We start from the raw sequence: 18,638 nt of genomic DNA, 5'->3' as shown, positions 1-18,638 counted from the left end.
CGAGATTTCGTAATTGGAGGTCAAGCCAGCTCCCAGCTTGTGCCTGTTTCATCTCACACATACGTTTTTCCTCTGCAGAAAGATACCTGGAAGACCACGAGCTGGTGGTCCAGGTGGAGAGCACCCTGGCAAGTGACAGCAAATTTTTATTTAGGAAGAATTACGCAAAATACGAGTTTTTCAAAAATCCTACGGTGAGTGTCTTCTCTTTGGGTCCGGGGTCTGGGACTCGTGAAGTCTTGTGGCTGATGCTTGGGATTGACAGCAGCCGCTGCTACAGGGGTAGCAGATGGGTTTGGGAATCGGAGTGGCTATTTCACGGAGCAATCCACACCCTACACTTCATCTCTGGTGCTCTAGCTACATGCCTGCGTACTGGCCGGAGGGAACCGACGCCTTCCTCCACGGTAACAGAGGGAAAGGGGGTGAGCCTCCCTGGGTCAGGAGAGACGAGACGCCGCTTTTCAGCTAGAGCAAAAGTTCATGGTTAGATTGGAGCCAATCGGTGAAATACGCAGCATAATAAAAACTCAATGCTCTCCGCAAACAGCAAATACTGCCGTGTGGTTTGTGGAGGAATGCATTTCCAGGCATACTGGGCTGGTCTCCTCCATCTTTCTTTCCTTTTTATTGGGGGGGGGGGGTGGGGGGCACTAGTCCCATGAGGTATCAGCACCGGGAGACCCGTGCCTGCCACAGCATGTGCTCCCGTCCCGAGTCACGAGGCCGAGCAGCCGTGACGCGGGCAGAAGACCCACCGTCCGCTTCTGGCTCAGGTGGTTTAGATACTTTTTTTGTTTGAAAGTTAGAAATTTGGTAACTAATTCTGCATAATGCACCAGAAGAGACTTTGTCGCGTCGCCGTGTTCCTCTGTGAGTTCCGAGGTCTCTGTCTCATGACGCGCACTGAGTTCCACTGCGTGGTGGCCCTTCGCCACGGTGTGCGCTGTGAGGCAGGAGTCCACGTTGAACATGATGGATACTCCACAATCCCGAACTCACCATTTAAGGAAACAGTCCGACCTTTCGAAGCAGGTGCTTCCATCATGGGATAAGGGAGAAAGAAGGACTGTGTTTTGTTTTGTTTTATTTTATTTTATTTTATTTTATTTTATTTTATTTTATTTTATTTTATTTTATTTTATTTTATTTTTTTATTCTATTTTATTATTTTATTTTATTTTATTCTATTTTATTATTTTATTTTATTTTATTTTACTTCATTTTGTTTTTATTTCATTTTAATTTCATTATTCACTTTTATTTTTTTAGTTTTAAATTTTTTAAATTTTTTTATAGTATTTCGTTTTTTGGAATGTTTTATTTATTTTTGAGAGAGAGAGACAGACAGACAGCGTGAGTGGGGGGGTGCAGAGAGAGAGGGGGACACAGAATCCAAAGCGAGCTCCAGGCTCCAAGCTGTCGGCACAGAGCCCAACGCGGGGCTCGAACCCACGAACCATGGGATCATGACCTGAGCCGAAGTGGGACACTTAACCGACTGAGCCACCCAGGCGCCCCTTTCTTAAATTTTTTTTTTTTTTTAACGAAGGACCATCATTTTAACTACAGATGGACGTCCGCGTGCCCTCAGGAACATTTGCAGAACTAGCCTACCCGTGAGGAAGCTTCTCCCCACTTCGCCGCTAACCACGACTGTTTTCCTGTTTCCTTAGAATTTCTTCCCAGAACAGATGGTTACTTGGTGCCAGCAGCCCAACGGCGGTCACAACCAGCTGTTGCAGGTACTGGGCAAGGAGAGGCTCACCGGAGCGGGTCTGGGTGGAGGTCCCCTTGCGCTGTGGCGGCAGTGACTCTAAGGACCTTGACGGGGCTGCGCTCATCACCCCCGCTCGCCGTGGCTCCTGCTGGCGCTCAGAGCAACCAGCGTGAATGTTGCCCTGGGAAGCGTGTGCTCCGCCAAGCTCCCTCAAAGCGAAACAAGCGCTCGTAGACAGGATAAGCTCCCTCCTGATTAGAAGCGGTGGGAGCGGGAGGGCAGGAGTGAGCAGCCACGGCTGGCGGTCTCCTCGAGGCTCCCGGATCAGGCCACCGCCCTGGGAATCTCTACAGACCTGCTGAGCCCACGTCACCGTGGAAAAGGACTGGGCTGCCAGAAAACTCTTTGAAAGCTAGCGTGTTGTTCGTTATACATGCTTTTGTCCCTGTTCACTGCCCCTGTGCCTCCTGAAGTCTGTTCCGAGAAAACTTGGCCTTCCCGCAGCCCCTTCCCGGTGCAGGGAGTCCCCGGGGCCCCTGCACCGACGGCCGGTCAGTCCTTCTGGGGAAGTCGGGAAAGCGAATGTTATTGCCGCCGTGCCCCCAAAATGTGTCCATCTACAGCATATTAGGTGAGAGAATACAACACTCACAAAGGCAGCCAACGCTCTCCGGGTAGCACCAAGTAGAAAAGAAAGGCCCGTTTGCTCCCATTGTGTTTCAATACTAATTATGTTTCCCGCCATAGCCAGTCAGGCGGGGTTTTTTTGGTGTTTGAAAGGGAAGCTGCCCTTTGAGAACGCTTGGTCGGACCAGAAAAGAGCGTTGTGCCGATTGACAGGATGTCGGGATGTCAGGGAGGCCAGTGGGACACATCTGCCCGAATTCTCCTGTGGCAGCGTTGCCTGACTTCTTCCACAGAACTTTCTCAACTGCAGTAGCTGTCCTGAAATTCAGGGGTTTTTGCACGTGAAGGATCTGGGGAAGAAGTCGTGGCGAAAGTTGTACGTGTGTTTGCGGAGATCGGGCCTCTACTGCTCCACTAAAGGAGTGTCAAAGGTGAGTTCGTTGTTGGTTTTTTTGTTTGTTTCTTTTAAATGTTTCTTTTGAGAGACAGAGGGAGGGTAAGGGGCAGAGAGAGAGAGAGAGAATCCCAAGCAGGCTTCATACTGTCAGTGCAGAGCCCGGTGCGGGGCCCAAACTCACAAACCATGAGATCGTGACCTGAGTCGAGATCAAGTGTCAGACACTTGACTGACTGAGCCACCCAGGCGCCCCAAAGGTGAGGTTTAAAGCCGCCACCGCCTCCGTCACACCAGGCCAGCAGGGTTCTCAGTGGACACGGCTTCGCTTTAAAATGTGCCCAAGGCCCCTCCAAGCTCGTATTGACTTGTGAAGCGAACTCCGAGCTCCTGGCCCGCTCGTCTCCCTCAGAAACCAGGCGACAACACAGACAGCAATGCCCCCTCGCTGCGCCCCCGGCTGGCCAGCCCCGGCCCCCTCTGTGGCTTGGGAGCAGAGCGTCCTTAGCGGCCTGAGTCCCCGGAAGAGGCTGCCTCAGTTTCCATAGTTTGGAAGTTAGCCTCCAAGGTGGCCGTAAGGACGGCCGCCAACCTAATACGTGCTAATACAAGAGGGGGAGGGGCTGGTGGGACCCCAAGTGGGGGGGGGGTTGTTTGGCGAGGGCCGGGTGGGTTTGGTCCTAACTTAGCGCTTACTTTACACGATGGTTGCAGTCTGTAGAGCGGCAGAGGGGAAAGAGCCGCATTGAGAGCGTGCGCAGCCTGCCCTCTGTTGAGGAGCACGTGAGAACATTTGCTCTTGGCCGTGCCTGAGATGTTCTCCCCTGTGAACCTGACCACCCTTTTTTTCCCAGGAGCCCAGACACCTGCAGCTGCTGGCGGGCTTGGAGGACAGCAGCATATTCTCCCTGATCGCCGGCAGGAAGCAGTACTGCGCCCCCACGGACTATGGCTTCTGCATAAAGGTAGCCTGCCTCTCCCACCCCCCACCCCTTGCCCCACACCCCCGCACCCCTGTCCCGTCCCAGGGCTGCCACGCCCTGATGGCATCCTGCTGGAGACTTGGGAACTAGCCAACAAATGCCTTCCTTGGTGGTGGGAGTTTTTGGTTTATTTTCTAACAAACAGAGGTTCCCAGTGGATTTATCCATCCCTCTGTGCTTATGGTGTGTCAATCCTTGGGTAGCTAGCGGCTCAGAGAAAAGTAGGGAATATGATGGATAATGCGAGTCGATGGGCTCAGTGGCTTAGTGACCCGCCGCCCATCACTTGGGTGGCCCCAGGGTACCGAGTGAGCCAACACTTTCTGTATGAGCTTCCAGTCACCAGGATGGTATGTGTGCCCACAGCCCTGACCTGCCTCTGTGCACATGTGTGTGAGAAGACACTGTGTGTGAGAGGACATATTCACATATATTTCCACATGTGTATGCACACACACCTCTGTGGGAACACACAGAGGTACACACATATGCTCAGATGCACATACACATATGCACACACCTACATGAACACAGACATGCACACACAATACACGTGCACACACACACACCTACATCGATACAGAGATGCACACGCATGTATATATGTACACATACATATGCACACATACATATACTCAATACACAGTATGCACGCACAAATACACATGCACACCTACATGAATACAGATATATCCACACACATGTACATAGGCACACACAAATACATGTGCACACACACATGCACACCTATCATCGATACAGATGCACACACATGCATATATGTATACATACATATGCACACACAAATACACATGCACACTCATACACATTATGCACACACACACACCTATGTGAATACAGGTACATGCACACACACATGCACATGTACAAGTACACGTGCACACACATGCATATACATACACCTGCATATGCACACACAAACACACATGCACACTCATACACAATATGCACACACAAATACATGGGCACACATGTGCACACATGTACTATGCACACGCATGCACACCTACGTGAATACAGATACATGCACACACAAGTGTACATGTGCAAACACAAACAGACGTGCACACACATACATATATGTACACCTGTATATGCACACACAAACACACATGCACACACATACACAATATGCACACGCACACACACCTACGTGAATACAGATATATGCACACACACGTGTACATGTGCATGCACAAGTACACGTGCACGCACATGCATATACATACACCTGTATATGCACACACAAACACACATGCACACTCATATACAATATGCACATGCAAATACACGGGCACACACATACACATACTGTGCACACACAAGTACACATGCAGGCATGAGCATACATGTGCACATGCACACACACCCCTGGTGAGGCAGTGGTGATGTTGGTCATCGTACGGTAGTGCTGTTTCCCGCACACTCGCTGTGCACTGGGTGCTGTGCTCAGGGTCCCCCTCCGTCTTACTGCATCTTCCCAGGTGCTCACAGGTAGGACCTGCACCAGCCCCAGTGCTCATGTCCGGTCGCCACGAGTGTGCCTGGAGTCCCCCAGCTGGGCTGACCTCTGAGCCAGATTTCCACGCCGTCCCGAGGAGAGGTCAGGGAGCAGGGGGCGCGTTGCTCCCTAAAATACCAGCTGCTGCTTCACCCGGTGAAGCTTCTTGGGGTCGCAAGTAGTAGGAGTCCTAGGGCCCGAGGTGCGGGGGAGGCACCGGGAGGGCTGCAGCGGGGTGGGGGTCCATTGGAACTCAGGTGGTCGGTGCCCCTCCTTTCCCCCCGGCTAGCGCCTGCAGCGGTTGCCCCCATCGCCAGGTAAGCCCTGCCTCTGCGTGGGTGCACTTGCCGTCCCTGCACGGTGGCAGCTGTGATGGTGACCCCCCCGCCGACCCCAGGCCGCTCGTCCACCCCAGTCCCCTTCTCTGGGGTGACACCACCCTCACTCTCTGGGCTGCCCATGGGGCCACTCAGATATGCCCTCGGGGGCTTCTCCCCTCGCTGGCTGAGCCCTGCAGGGGCGCTTCCTCAGCCGCCACCTCGGTGTTCCGGGGAGGCCACCGCACATCTTTTCATCCGGGCTCTCCTGTCAAATCCAGCCTTCCCTCCACAGAGCAGGATGCCCCCTTGTCCCTGCGGCCACCGCCTTGTCTTGGGAGATTTGCTGTCCCGTGTCTGTTCTCTGAGACTCCCTGTTGGAGGGTGGCTGAGCCCTCAGCTGCGCGATGGGGGCCAGGCGGAGGCGCCCTCTCTGGTGACACCTCCTGTCGCTGCCCGCCGTGTACATACAGCCCTGCCGTCACACGGGCACGTTCCACACTCGCTGCGTCAATGCTCACCAGGTCATCGCTTGCCTCCTTCAGCCCAACAAAGTCAGGAGCGAGACGAAGGAGCTGCGGCTGCTGTGTGCCGAGGACGAACAGGGCAGAACTTGCTGGATGACGGCGTGCAGGCTCCTCAAGGTGCGTGGCGAGTCCTCCCAGCGTCCTGGCAGCCTGGCGCGCCCGCACGTCTGTCCGGACAGGGTCTCGAAGCTTCTCACAGATGCTTCACGTTCGAGAAGTCGGAGCCAGGGCGCTTGTGTGGCTCAGTCAGCTCAGCGTCTGACTGGTGACTTCGGCTTAGGTCATGATCTCGCGGTCCACAAGTTCGAGCCCCACATCGGGCTCTATGCTGACAGCTCAGAGCCTGGAGCCTGGAGCCTGCTTTGGATTCTGTGTGGCTCTCTCTCTGCCTCTTCCCCTCTCACACTCTGTCTCTTTCTCTCAAGACTAAATAAACGTTAAAAACATGTTTCTTAAAAAAAATTTTTTGTAATTATTAAAAAAAAATAAGAAAAAGACAAACTAGTTAGACCTATAAATCAAAGAGAAGTCGTTCCAGCGAATTATTGGAACTGCGAGCAGTGTTGGGGCCTCCTGAAGAGAGAGAACGTACGTTTTCTTTCTTTGGCCTTAATTTCATGATCTTTTTATACTGTTTTGAAAGGGATCCTTAGATCATTGATTTTTTTTTTTTTTTTAATTTTTTTTTTTCAACGTTTATTTATTTTTGGGACAGAGAGAGACAGAGCATGAATGAGCGAGGGGCAGAGAGAGAGGGAGACACAGAATCGGAAACAGGCTCCAGGCTCTGAGCCATCAGCCCAGAGCCCGACGCGGGGCTCGAACTCACAGACCGCGAGATCGTGACCTGGCTGAAGTCGGACGCTTAACCGACTGCGCCACCCAGGCGCCCCTAGATCATTGATTTTAAGGCTTAACGTTCTCAACTGTGTTTCAGACTGGAACTCTGCCTCTTAAATTCTAGCTTAGTTGCTGTTTGTCACGTTTGTGTAATTACTGGGTTCAAAACTAATATGTACATACATGTACATGCACACTGCACACACGTATTCGTTTAGACAAACACATATGCACATGCACACGCGTGTGCGTGTTTTTAGCTCAGACAATGTCAGAGTAATTTATGCCTTCTTCATATTGATTCTTTGGTCCTTCCGAATTATTATGCTTTATTATCTGCATCAGGACTTCCTGCCTCAAAATCTGACCCATATGACGTTATTCTCGCTACCTCAGTGTTTTCTGCTTAGTGTTCACACCGCTTTTCTCTTCCCCTCGTCTCTGCTGCCTTTCCAGGTCCTTACACTTAGAGCTTGTCTCTGTTACAAACATAACGTAATTGTCTTTCTCCTCTGATAATCTTCATGTTCTCATTGGAGTGTTTGTTGGGAAGCATAGCATTTCGATTATTAATATTTGTGCTTAAGTTCGCCACTGACTATTTTCACTTCGTCCTGCCAGCCTGTCTTCTCCATTAAAAAAAAATTTGGTTGGGGGGGGGCCAGGGGAGACTCCTCAATTATTTTTCTTTTTTTTTTTAAATTTTTTAAAGTTTATTTTGAGAGAGAAAGGTAGTGCGAGCAGGGGAGGGGCAGAGAGAGAGGGAGAGAGAGAGAATCCCAGTCGGGTTCTGCACTGTTAGCGCAGAGCCTGATGCGCAGCTCGATCTCACGCACCGTGAGGTCATGACCAGAGCCAAAATCGAGAGTCGGAGGCTTAACTGACTGAGCCACCCAGGCGCCCCTATCCGGCACTTTTATTCTGGAACTGAGGACAGACACACTGTAGGGTTGGAGCTGGGAACGCATCACCCACCCTGCAGGAGACAGAAGGGAAGTGCAGCCCTCTTGGTAGCCTTGTCCTCACCTGCCCTTTTTCCTTGTCTGTGTGGTGGGAGCGGGGAACTGGAGCGTAGGCTGGGCGGCCGCAAGCGTGGGGGACCCTGCTTCTCGCCAGGGCACAGGCAGCGTGACCCAGCGAGCCGGTCGGGCAGTGAGCCTGGTGCTTGGGAAGAACGCCGTTGGGAACAGGCTGTGTGCCTTCGAATCCAGATTCCTTACTTTACCGGGATCCTGAGCAACTTGCCTCCCTTCCCTGTTCACATCTGTTGTCAGATGGGGACAGAGGACACATTCCCTAAAAGGGAGAGTCTTGAACGAGACAGCAGCATAAAGCCTTTGGGACCGTACTTGGCCCATAGCAGCATTCAGTAGGGTTCACTGTTCTCAATTGATTACATCGTCACTGCCTGCTTATCCCTTGCCCAACAACATGAGCGAGCCAGTCAGCCACTGGCGTCTGGGGGGTGGGGGGTGGGTGGTGGTGACAGTTACGCAGGACCCAGGCAGTGTGCCGCATTGCACGTGTGTCCGTCGGCTCACAGAGGCAGCTGGGGCACCGCTCAGCACTGCCCTTCACCACCATGGGTTTGCCGCGTTCCGGGGCTTGTGGGGCTCATGCGGCCCCTGTGACCAACTCTGGCCTTTCCTCCACAGTACGGGATGCTCCTGTACCAGAACTACAGGATCCCGCCACAGAGGAAGCCCCTGCTCCCCTCCTTCTCAACGCCAGTGGTGAGTCTCCGGAAGGCATCACAGTGCTTTGTACCCAGATGGTTTCAGGCGAGGTTGCCTGGAAAAGCTCCAGAATGAGCCCGTGCATCTCAGGGAAGCTGGTCTACACCACCCATTCCCCTGCCCGGAAGGCAGATCTTGTCTTCTCGGCAGCGTGACTGCTGGGGACCGACCCCCGCCCCTCCACCATCCTGCATGCCCCTGAAGCCTGTTCAGGGAGGTGACTCTGTTCAAGCGGTCAGAGACTGTCACCGGCAACGTCCGGCTCTCACCCCTGTTCAGCCGTGGCGCCCGTGGGTGCTGTAGACCGTTATGCGAGAACCTTCCCTGGTGGGAACCTAGAGATCATCGTGAACATCCTTGTTCCCGGGACATACTCCGCTTCCCAAAGTGCAGGAACAACTTGGTCCTCTCCAAACCCAATCTTAAAGCTCCTTCAGGTCCGTGCCTGGGAGACGTCGTAGGTCACAGGGGGGTCCGCACCTCGTCCTGAATCAGGACTTGGTGTCTGCTGAGGGCTGAGCTCCCCACGGCATTCCCACCCCTTGATGTGTCCTGGTCCGGGCAGGTCACCTGTGAGGGACCCCGCAGTCCAAGCTCTTTGGCACCCGCAGCCTCACCAGCGTCATTAGAGGCCACAAGGGGACTGGAGCGTTTCTCCTTCTCCTCAAGAGAAACCAAAGCTGTCCTTAGCTCCAGAGTGCCCCCCACTTCCGAACCCTGGAGTGGGGAGGCAGGACATTGCCGTCACCCTTTCCTGGCCACCTTTAGGACGGTGTTGCGTTCCCGTGTGCGGCTGAGGCCTCCTTCCCTACGTCGTAGGAACTTGCCCTTTCCTTCCAGCGCAGCGTCTCTGAGAACTCCCTCGTGGCCATGGATTTTTCCGGGCAAACAGGAAGAGTGATTGAGAACCCGGCCGAAGCCCAGAGTGCAGCCCTGGAGGAAGGCCACGCCTGGAGGGTAAGGGCAGGCCCCCTTGTGCGTGGCACCCCCCGCTGGTCTCCCCAAAGAGTGATCCTCTCTGGGGGTGTCGTCAGGGGAGGGGAGGGCGGCCTCTGAGGCTCAGATGGGGGTAAGCAGTTGGCGCGTGGAGTCTCCTCCGCATCCCCAGCGCCCATGCGCCCCACTGGCTCCCGGAGGAGGCGCGGGACAGGAGCAGAGCCCTGTGACCTCTTGGGTCCCGCTCAGAGCTGCTCTTGCTGGTGGGCGGTCTGTGGTCATGTGTGGGCAGCACGGAGCCCACCCTAATGAGGCCGACAGACGTTGCACATCGTGGCTCGGCAACTAACCAGCTTCGTGGCCCCGGACGGTCTCCTCCCTTGAAGGCTCACGTTCTGACTTCCAGAAATCAGAACATCACCCTGACTGCAGACTTTCTAAGATTTACACACAACGTGTGAACCACGAACCCGCCGCTCTGGCTCAGAAAGTTCCGTGAACCTGAGCTTCAGAGCGTGTGGAGAACTCTCCGGAGCCCGTGTTTCCAGGCCTGCCTGAGTTCAGTGGCTCAGGCTTTTTTTTTCCCAAAACTTACCAGGAATTTCACTGCGTGTGCCTTCCGAATCCCCCGGGATGCTTCTGTTTTTAAAACTGTGGTCCGGGGTTGCTTGGGTGTCTCCGTCGGCTCAGGTCATGATCTCACAGTTTGTGGGTTCAAGCCCTGTGTCGGGCTGTGCTGGCAGCCCAGAGCCCGCTTCAGATCCTCTGCCCCTCCCACACTCCCACTCTCTCCCTCAAAAATGAATAACAGACATTAAAAACAAAACAACGGTGGTCAGACACGGAGGGTGGCAGGTGGCTGTTGCTCCGTGGTCATCCTTCCCCGCCCCAGGTGTGTGTCCTCAGTGGCTGGCGGGCTGCATCCGTCCACTGTCTTAGCGCTAACATGGGCATTTCTTCTGCAGAAACGGAGCACACGGATGAATATCCTCAGCAGCCAAAGCCCCCTCCAGCCGTCCACCCTGAGTACGGGTAAGCACAGCATGCCGGTCTGGGACTTTTCCTCGTAAAGCTCCCATTCCCCCACCTCCACCCCCTGAGCTTCTCCAAGCCTCCAGGCCCTGCGGGCACCACGAGTTGTGCAGCCGTGGGCATCGGGCCCCCGCGCCGATCACGTGCGCTGTGCCTTCACGGGAGCCATTCTGTGGACGGGCCAGGACCCTCCCCTCCTCTGTCTTCCCTCCCACAGTGATTCATCGGACACAGCACTGGTTTCACGGCCACATCTCCAGGGAGGAGTCACACAGGATCATTAAGCAGCAGGGGCTGGTGGACGGGTAAGGAGGCACCGTCCGGGAGCGGGCATCTGCTGAGGTTTCGTTGTGCGAGCACATATTTCTCAGAGATCTGGGTGGTGGGCAGTCCTTACAGCCTCCTGTGAAAGAGGAGGTGTGGCTCAGGGTCAGCGTGCGTCGGGCCCAGCACAGCCAGTGAGTGTGGCAGAGGGAGGATCGCAGCCCATCCTGTCCGCCCACCCATTACCAAGTTCTGCCTCTTGGCGGAAATGCAGACAGAGAACACGGCCAGTTACTATTTTTTGGGGGAGTGGGGGGTGGGTATTTTGAGAGAAAGCATGTGAGCAGGGGAAGGGCAGAGAGAGAGGAGAGAGGGAATCCCAAGCAGGACCTATGCCGTCAGCACAAGAGCCCAGTGTCGGGACTCGATCTCGCAGAACCGTGAGATCGTGACGTGAGTTGAAACCAAGAGTCAGACGCTCGACTGCCTGAGCCACCCAGGCGCCCCACAAGCCAGTTATTTTTCACTAATAAAGCAGCGGCAGTGGAAGAAAAATAGTTTTGCCCGCCCCTTTCAGTGTGTGCATTTTATCAGCCAGCTTGTGCCGAGAACAAACAGCCACAGACTTTGGTGGCTTCGAGCCACAAAGATGTACCGTTTCTCACGGCGGGAGTCCGTGGAGCCTGTCCTCACGTGGGCCAGCCGGCAGGGGGCAGGGGGCGGGTGTTGCTATTGGATGGGGAGATGGGCATGTGTGCCAACGCGTTAGCCTGGGGTCACTCACACTGGAGCCGTCACAGGGTTCCCGGGAGTACGAGAGGTCAAACCCCAGTGCACAGGTACTTTTAAGGGCTAATATCCCATCGGCCGCGGCACCTCCCCCCCCAGTCTTGCTCAGCATGGCTCTGGTTTCCCTGTTTTTCATCTTTTACAAGTTTTATTATGGGAATTTTAAAAAGTTACCCAAGGGAGAAGAGTATAGTGAGCCCCCACTTAATCCTTGTCTGGTTTTATCAGTTCGCTAATTTCAGTTTGTCTGTTTCCCTTCCCACCATTGTTGGTTTCTCTTCTACTCCTCCTCCCTGGGTCCTTCTGGAATATTTTAAAATTAAAATCCCAGACATTCCACATTTTTACCAGTAAACGTAGTTAGTGTGTCTCTAAAAAATAAAGACCTCTGCCTTTTGAAACAGCCACAAAATCATTGTTACCCTTAATGCAATAAACAAGAATTCCTTAATATCATCTAAAATCCAATCTGGGTTAAAACTTCCCTAATTGTTGCAAAAAAAAAAAAAAAATCCTCTACATTGAGCTGGTTCAAATCGGGACCAACAAATTGCCTTTGGTTGCTAGATCTTTCGGGTCTCCTCAGATACCACCGTCTCCCTCTGCTTTTCTTCTGTGGCTCTTTCTCGCATGTCTGTGTGTGGGAGGAGCGGTGGGTTGCTAGCCGTGCACTTGTGGTTCCTCGAATACCCTCTTCTGTCTCCCTTGTTCCCTGTCACGCGGCAGACGGAGCAGCACGTGAATGCACGTGTGTGTGCGTGTATGTATCTATATGCCCTTGTGTGGTAGTGTGTGTGTGTGTGTATGTGTTTATACCTGTGTGTGAATGCACATGTGTATGTGCATATGTGTGTGTGTGTGTCTATATGCCCTTGTGTGGCCGTGTGGTATGTGGGTACCTGTGTCTGTGAATGCACATGTGTGTGTACCTATATGTTTGTGTGCGTCTATATGCCCTTGTGCGGTCATGTGTGTGTGTGTACCTATGTGTGAATGCATGTGTGTGCGTGTTTGTGTGTGTCTATATGCCCTGGTGCGGTCGTGTGAGTGTGTGTGTGTGTGTGTGTGTGTACCTGTGTGTGTGAATGCACGTGTGTGTGCGTGTGTATGTATGTGTCTATATGCACATGTGTGTTCCTATGCACCCAGATACACAAAATGTGTATGTGTGTATATGCATGTGCTCGTGCCTGTGGGCAGGTGTATGCATGCACTCTCACGCCCCACCAACCCGCAGACTCCTGCAGAGGGCGAGCTCCCTGCCCCCTTCCCCCCTGCCCGCAGCTCACCCCACAACCTGGAGAAGGATCTTTCCAGGGGCAAACCTACCTGTGTCTTCCCCTCTGCTAAAATACCCCTGGCAGCTCATGTCATTTCCTGCAGCATCTCTGGCTCTGTCCCCGACCCTCCCCACCCCTACCCCTCTGCAGCCCCCGGTCTCCACCTCCCTCTGTCTGTACCCCACTCCTCCGCTGGCGGAAGGAAACTTCTTTGTCCAGATTTGAGTTCTTTGTAGCTTTCCCTTCCCCCAGGGCAGAGAGAGGGGTCCCGTCCCGGGGCTCACGCAGCACTGTCAGAGCCCTAGCAGTGCTCGCCAGCCACGGAGGAATCGTCTGTATACACCTCCTCAGATTTGACCAGTGCCCCTGTTGATCCTGGAAGCCAAGGTTCGTCCATGGCTTCTGCTAGCTGTGTGACCCTGGGGAACCTGCTGACTTCTCTGTGTCCCACTTTCCACATCATGAAATGAGGACAGGGGTGCCCGGGCGGCTCAGTCGGTTGAGCGTCCGCCCCTTGGTGTTGGCTCAGGTCATGAGCCCGGGGTCGTGGGATTGAGCCCTGCGTCACAGTGTGGGGCCTGCTGGGGCTTCTCTCTCTCCCTCTTCCCCTCCCCTGCTCACATTCTCTCCTCCTCTTTCTCAAAGAAAAAAAAAGAAATGAGGACATTGACAGGGTCACCGTTGGGGCTGAATGAGTCCATGTGTGCAGGGACCGTGACCGTGCTGTGACCCAGATCACAGTCAGGCCCTGGCACAGCCCGCTAGCTCCTGGGTCTCCACGAGCACACTGGTGAGCACATCTGAAGGGGCTCCCCCCTGTACCTCGTCCTCACCACGTTCCTCTCTGTGCTGCATTCAAGACTTCCCGACCCGGCCGCATATCGTGACACACAGTCTTCCCCGCGTCCTGTCTTTACGCAGGGTCTGGGGTTTGCTGGTGGCGATCGCTGTCCCCTCGGGCTCCCGCGGGCCGTGCGCTGTTGTGCGCGGGTCCATTTTCCCAGCGGCCAGTCTCCTTGTCGGGGCTGCGGGACGGGCGTCATGGAGCTGATCCGTGGCAGGTCTGGGAATCTTGCGGACTCCCAAGCCACGTGCTTTTCAGCCCACAGGCTCTGAGTTAGTAATCACTGCCGGCAGGTGGCTGTTGGGCATGACCTATAAAACCCAAGCCTTTGGGGTCGCCTCAGGATTTCCCCGGGTCGAGCCCAAACACAGGCAGTGGGACAGTGCCCGTTCCCCTGGCTACTCTGGGGCCACGAAGTGACAGGGAGCTAACTAAGGTGACAGAGACACCAAGCTTTCCCTGTCAGACAGCCTGGAGCCCTAGAAGCTCCTGGGCTTCTCCTGGAAGGATGGATTCTTTGCAACGAAATCACCCTGAAGGCAGATCTTTGACGTAGACAAAGAACGGGGTGTGCGGCTCTGCCCAGGGGAGGGGGTAGGCCCCCTGGCCCCCTCGAGGTGCTGTGTGACGCCCACACCCCACGTGGGTCCTGCGATTCTTAGCACCGTCCCCCCCCCCCCCGCCCACCCCTCGAGTCGTGGGACTCAGCTCTGGCTGGCGTCTCCCAGACGGTGTTCTGAAGAACATGCCTTCTGGAAATTCTAGAACACAGGGGTGTGTGGTCCAGTAAGACTGGAAAACAGGTGTGTGTGGTCCCCGTAAGGCTGGAAAACTGAGCTGGAGCCCCCAGGCGCTCACAGTGAATGTTCCCATTTTAAAGGCTCTGAGAAGACCCGTAATAAAATAAAACATTTACTTGCTTCTTTAAAAAAATACTAATTTTTGAGAGAGAGAAAACACCACTAGGAGAGGGGCAGAGAGAGAGAGAGAGAGAGAGAGAGAATCCCAAGCAGGCTCTGCACTGTGAACACAGAGCCCGATGCAGGGCTGGATCCCATGACCCTGGGATCATGACCTTGAGCCTAAATTAACAGTCAGACACTTAACCGATTAAGCCCCCCAGGCGCCCCTTCTTGGCCTCTTTGATACAGGACTTTCCAGTCTAGTTAGCTGCTTTCCGTCTTAACACTTCAGTCTGATGATGGCTTCACTGGTGACTCAGAGTTTGGTTTTAATACCTTTGAAAAGCAGGCTTAGGTCCGTGTCACTTGGATGCTGGCATTGGGACATTTTTCTCTTCCTTTCTCAGGTGCGTTAACGGTCTTTGCCACTGCCAGGTGTGCTCATGTGAAAGCAAAGACCAGTTCTTCTTTGTGCTTTTCTGATTTGTATGTGGTTTTTTTTTTTTCTTTTTTATCTTGAAATAAATTCCAAATCGTGGAAAAGTTGCCAGAGGAACGTAATGGATTCCTGTACGTGTTTTCTCAGATTCCCCAGCCGTCAACACGGTGGCCCGTTTGGTTTATCATAGTCTCTCTCCTCCCCTCCCTCCTCCTTTTTTTGTCTGAACCATTTGGGAGTAAGTTACAGCATGATGTCCCTTGTCTCCTACTTATCCCAGTAGGAAATTTCTAAGAACAAAGACTTGTCTTATTACATAACCAGAGTACCGTTAGAAAAACCAGGAACTAGGGGCGTCTGGGTGGCTCAGTCGGTTAAGCGTCCGACTTCGGCTCAGGTCATGATCTCTCAGTTCGTGAGTTCTAGCCCCACGTCGGGCTCTGCGCTGACCGCTCAGAGCCTGGAGCCTGCTTCCAATTCTGTGTCTCCCTCTCTCTCTCTCTCTCCCCGTCCCCTGCTCATGCTCTCTCTCTCTCTAAAAAATAAACATTTTTTTAAAAATTAAAAAAAATTAGGAAGTAAACATCCGTGTGGTTCTGGTATCCAGTATGCACACTTATTCCAACTTTTCCTAGTGGTTCTGATCACATCCTTTGTGGGAAAAGAAAAAAACCCTTAATTCTAAATACTCCCTACACGGTGTGTCTCTTTAGCCTTTCTGTCCTTTGTCGACACTTGGTCTGGGAAGAAGCCAGGAATTGCAGAGTGCCCCTTGGCTTGAACGCGTCTGGTCGCTCGGGGTTCAGCTGGGTCACCACTTTGCAGGAAGGGCCATCGAGTCACTGGTGGTGCACAGTCAGGAGGATTGTCTCATTCCCGGTGCAGGTGCCTCGAATGCTTGGTGGTGACGGTATTGACCGGGTTTCTCTGACAGAAGGTCACTGTGTTTCCCTTTGTAATAAATACGTATTAGGGGGATGATGGTTTGAGTCTGAAAACACTGTTTTTCACCAATTTTCATCTACTGATGTTCACGCCCATTAACAATCGTCTTGATCGGTGGTAACCTGCAAGACGGTTTCTAACCCATCGTTCCCGACCTAGTTAGCTTCCTTTCTGCTCTCAGGAAGCGCTTTCTTCTCTCCGCTGTTAATTTCGTCGTCTGTTTATTTGTAATATCTATATATACTCACGGATTCCTGTTTTATCCTCTGGGTTATAACCTGTCACTTCTGATACTTAACCTCTGATGCTGCCTCCTGGATCATGACCCTTTGAACGTATTACTTTCCGGCACAAAATGGTTCAGCTACATCATATTCTTTCCCTGCTGTGGCCCTAGAGCCCACTGCATCTCCGAGGAGCTCTGGGTCCTTTCAGTGCAGGGTGATATTCAGAAACCAGGCTGGATGCGAGGTCCCTGCAGCCACCGCAGGCCACCCGGATACTAAGGCATCGTGGCTGCAAGCCTGTCTTAGCAGCAGGAGCAGGGAAATGTGTGAGTGTGTGTATATGCGTATGCACAGGTGCACACATATACCTACGCGTCTAAAAAGTCTGCATTTTAAAAGTTTACCATCAGCTGATCTTTTTCCATTCCCAGGCTTTTTCTCCTCCGAGACAGCCAGAGCAATCCAAAGGCTTTTGTGCTCACGCTGTGTCATCATCAGAAAATTAAAAATTTCCAGATCCTTCCTGTAAGTATCGGTCACATCACACCAAGCCTCGTTTTTGTTCGTTTTCTGGGTCCGTGCTTCCTGAATTCTCAAATTCCAAGCGAACCAAACTACAGATCGATAGTTAGGCATCAGACAGGCCCAAGCTCACAAGAGGGATACTTGCAAGAGTCTCTGGAGAAGGCTGTTGTCTGACACTGGGGACGGCATTTCCGCAGAAATAATATTTAAAATGGTGGTGTTGCACTGAGGCCCACCCGTGTTGTAGCTGACTCGGCACCAATGGGGAAGAGCGAAGTCAGCTGGCGGGTGGACGTATGACAGAGCCGTGAGCCGGGGAGCCTGGCGCCGGGGCACGTATGACACAAGACAGGGTCTTCATGGTAGGTTTGACTCTCGGCCACTCGAATCTGAGGATTGGTCTGATTTATGCTGGTGTGTACCTGGTGACCCAAGAAAGTTGTAGAAACACTGACCCGTGGTCACATGGCCCCCAACGAGAAGTTGCATTGCACTTTCACTCGGTCCTTGGATCAGAAAACAGGAGCACCTCGGTGGCTCAGTCGGTTAAGCGTCCGACTTTGGCTCAGGTCACGATTTATGGTTTGTGAGTTCGAGCCCCGCGTCAGGCTCTGTGCTGACAGTTCAGAGCCTGGAGCCTGCTTCAGATTCTGTGTCTCCCTTTCTGCTCCTCCCCGCTCACTCTCCGTCTCTCTCTCTCTCAAAAATAAATAAACATTAAAAAGAAACAAAAAAAGAGTCTACCTTTGAGCAGCTCTGAAAACATCATTACCAAATACGTCAGCACCATTTTTTTAAAGAAAATTTTTGTTAGATTTTTCACGTGTAAGTTCTGTCTCTCTTTGGTGTTCCAAAGCTCAGATTCTAGTTCATGACTGAGCACTTCTGTGGGAGACGGCTGTCTGCACCTCCATGAAGCCACCATTCAGCTGGGGATACTATATGCAAAATTGACATTAGGTGTTTTACATAATTAAGTGATAGATTCTGCAGGTGGTAGTAACGTTCCTGAAATGTTTCCTGTGGGGCCCAAACCCAGGAAATATTCTGCCGAAAGAGGGGGATGACGTCTTTTCCTGTCAGGGATTCACAGTCCGGCGGCCACGGAAAGTTCCAGAAGGCTCGACATAACCGAATGCATCTGTTTCACACTGTTGAGCCTGGTGTTTCCGAAGCTTGCCTGAGCCTAGGATTTTGGCATCCCAGGAGTCACACGGAGGCAGGAAACGCAGGCTGGAGAAGGTCTGGGCCGTCTGGGTAGTATTTGTGGATCTGAGCAAGCCACCGGCCGGGCACGTCCTATGGTGCCCTCGCCTCTGGCTGTGTTTCGATGCCCTCGTTCTACAAATAAGGACAAGGAGAGCCCGAGGGCTGCCAGCAGCTCGCCCTGGACCCCAGTGGGAGGAAGGGACCGGGTCTGGCTCTGAGGCCAGGCTTCCCCAAGTCCATAAAGCATTCTGCGCAAACCTGGGAATCGTCAGCCAAGGAGAAGTGCTTTGTCCATGGTTCGTTCTGTTTACCGCTGCCTCCTGTCGTGGACACAGCGTTCTCGTTCTCTTTGCCTGAGACCGAAAATCGAGTGAAAACGTATCTTACGGGCAGGCAGAGTGGGTAATGCCGTTCGCCCAAAGAACCCCAAATTCTAGAAGTTATCAGGGTAGCTTGAGACTTAGAGCAACAAGACCGCAGCCCCTGTGCTTGAAAACGGGGTGTGTTGTGCATCCAGCAGTATTTTGGAGTCAAGAAGGGGTTCTGGGTTTACCACTGAGACATTTCAAGCCAGTTTGCT

At 53.0% G+C, this 18,638-nt stretch overlaps 1 protein-coding gene across 6 annotated transcripts in view; it reads left to right on the top strand.

The window, feature by feature from the left end:
- Positions 1-18,638, top strand: part of GRB10 (growth factor receptor bound protein 10) — a 183,226-nt gene that overhangs the window by 161,192 nt on the left and 3,396 nt on the right. For all 6 annotated transcript variants that reach the window (XR_003967084.1, XM_030307673.1, XM_030307672.1 and 3 more), the window contains 10 exons: positions 79-194; positions 1,677-1,745; positions 2,641-2,778; positions 3,596-3,706; positions 6,109-6,207; positions 8,586-8,663; positions 9,507-9,623; positions 10,568-10,634; positions 10,852-10,939; positions 16,756-16,849. Coding sequence is in view for 5 of the 6 variants with exons in the window: in XM_030307673.1 (XP_030163533.1) it covers positions 79-194; positions 1,677-1,745; positions 2,641-2,778; positions 3,596-3,706; positions 6,109-6,207; positions 8,586-8,663; positions 9,507-9,623; positions 10,568-10,634; positions 10,852-10,939; positions 16,756-16,849 (977 nt within the window). In the remaining variant the exon portion in view is untranslated. The remainder of the gene's footprint in view (positions 1-78; positions 195-1,676; positions 1,746-2,640; positions 2,779-3,595; positions 3,707-6,108; positions 6,208-8,585; positions 8,664-9,506; positions 9,624-10,567; positions 10,635-10,851; positions 10,940-16,755; positions 16,850-18,638) is intronic.

This window comes from Lynx canadensis, chromosome A2, assembly GCF_007474595.2.
Source record: "Lynx canadensis isolate LIC74 chromosome A2, mLynCan4.pri.v2, whole genome shotgun sequence".
Lineage (NCBI taxonomy): Eukaryota > Metazoa > Chordata > Mammalia > Carnivora > Felidae > Lynx > Lynx canadensis.
Note: the sequence above shows the minus strand (reverse complement) of the source record. Positions and strands in the feature narration are given on the sequence as shown.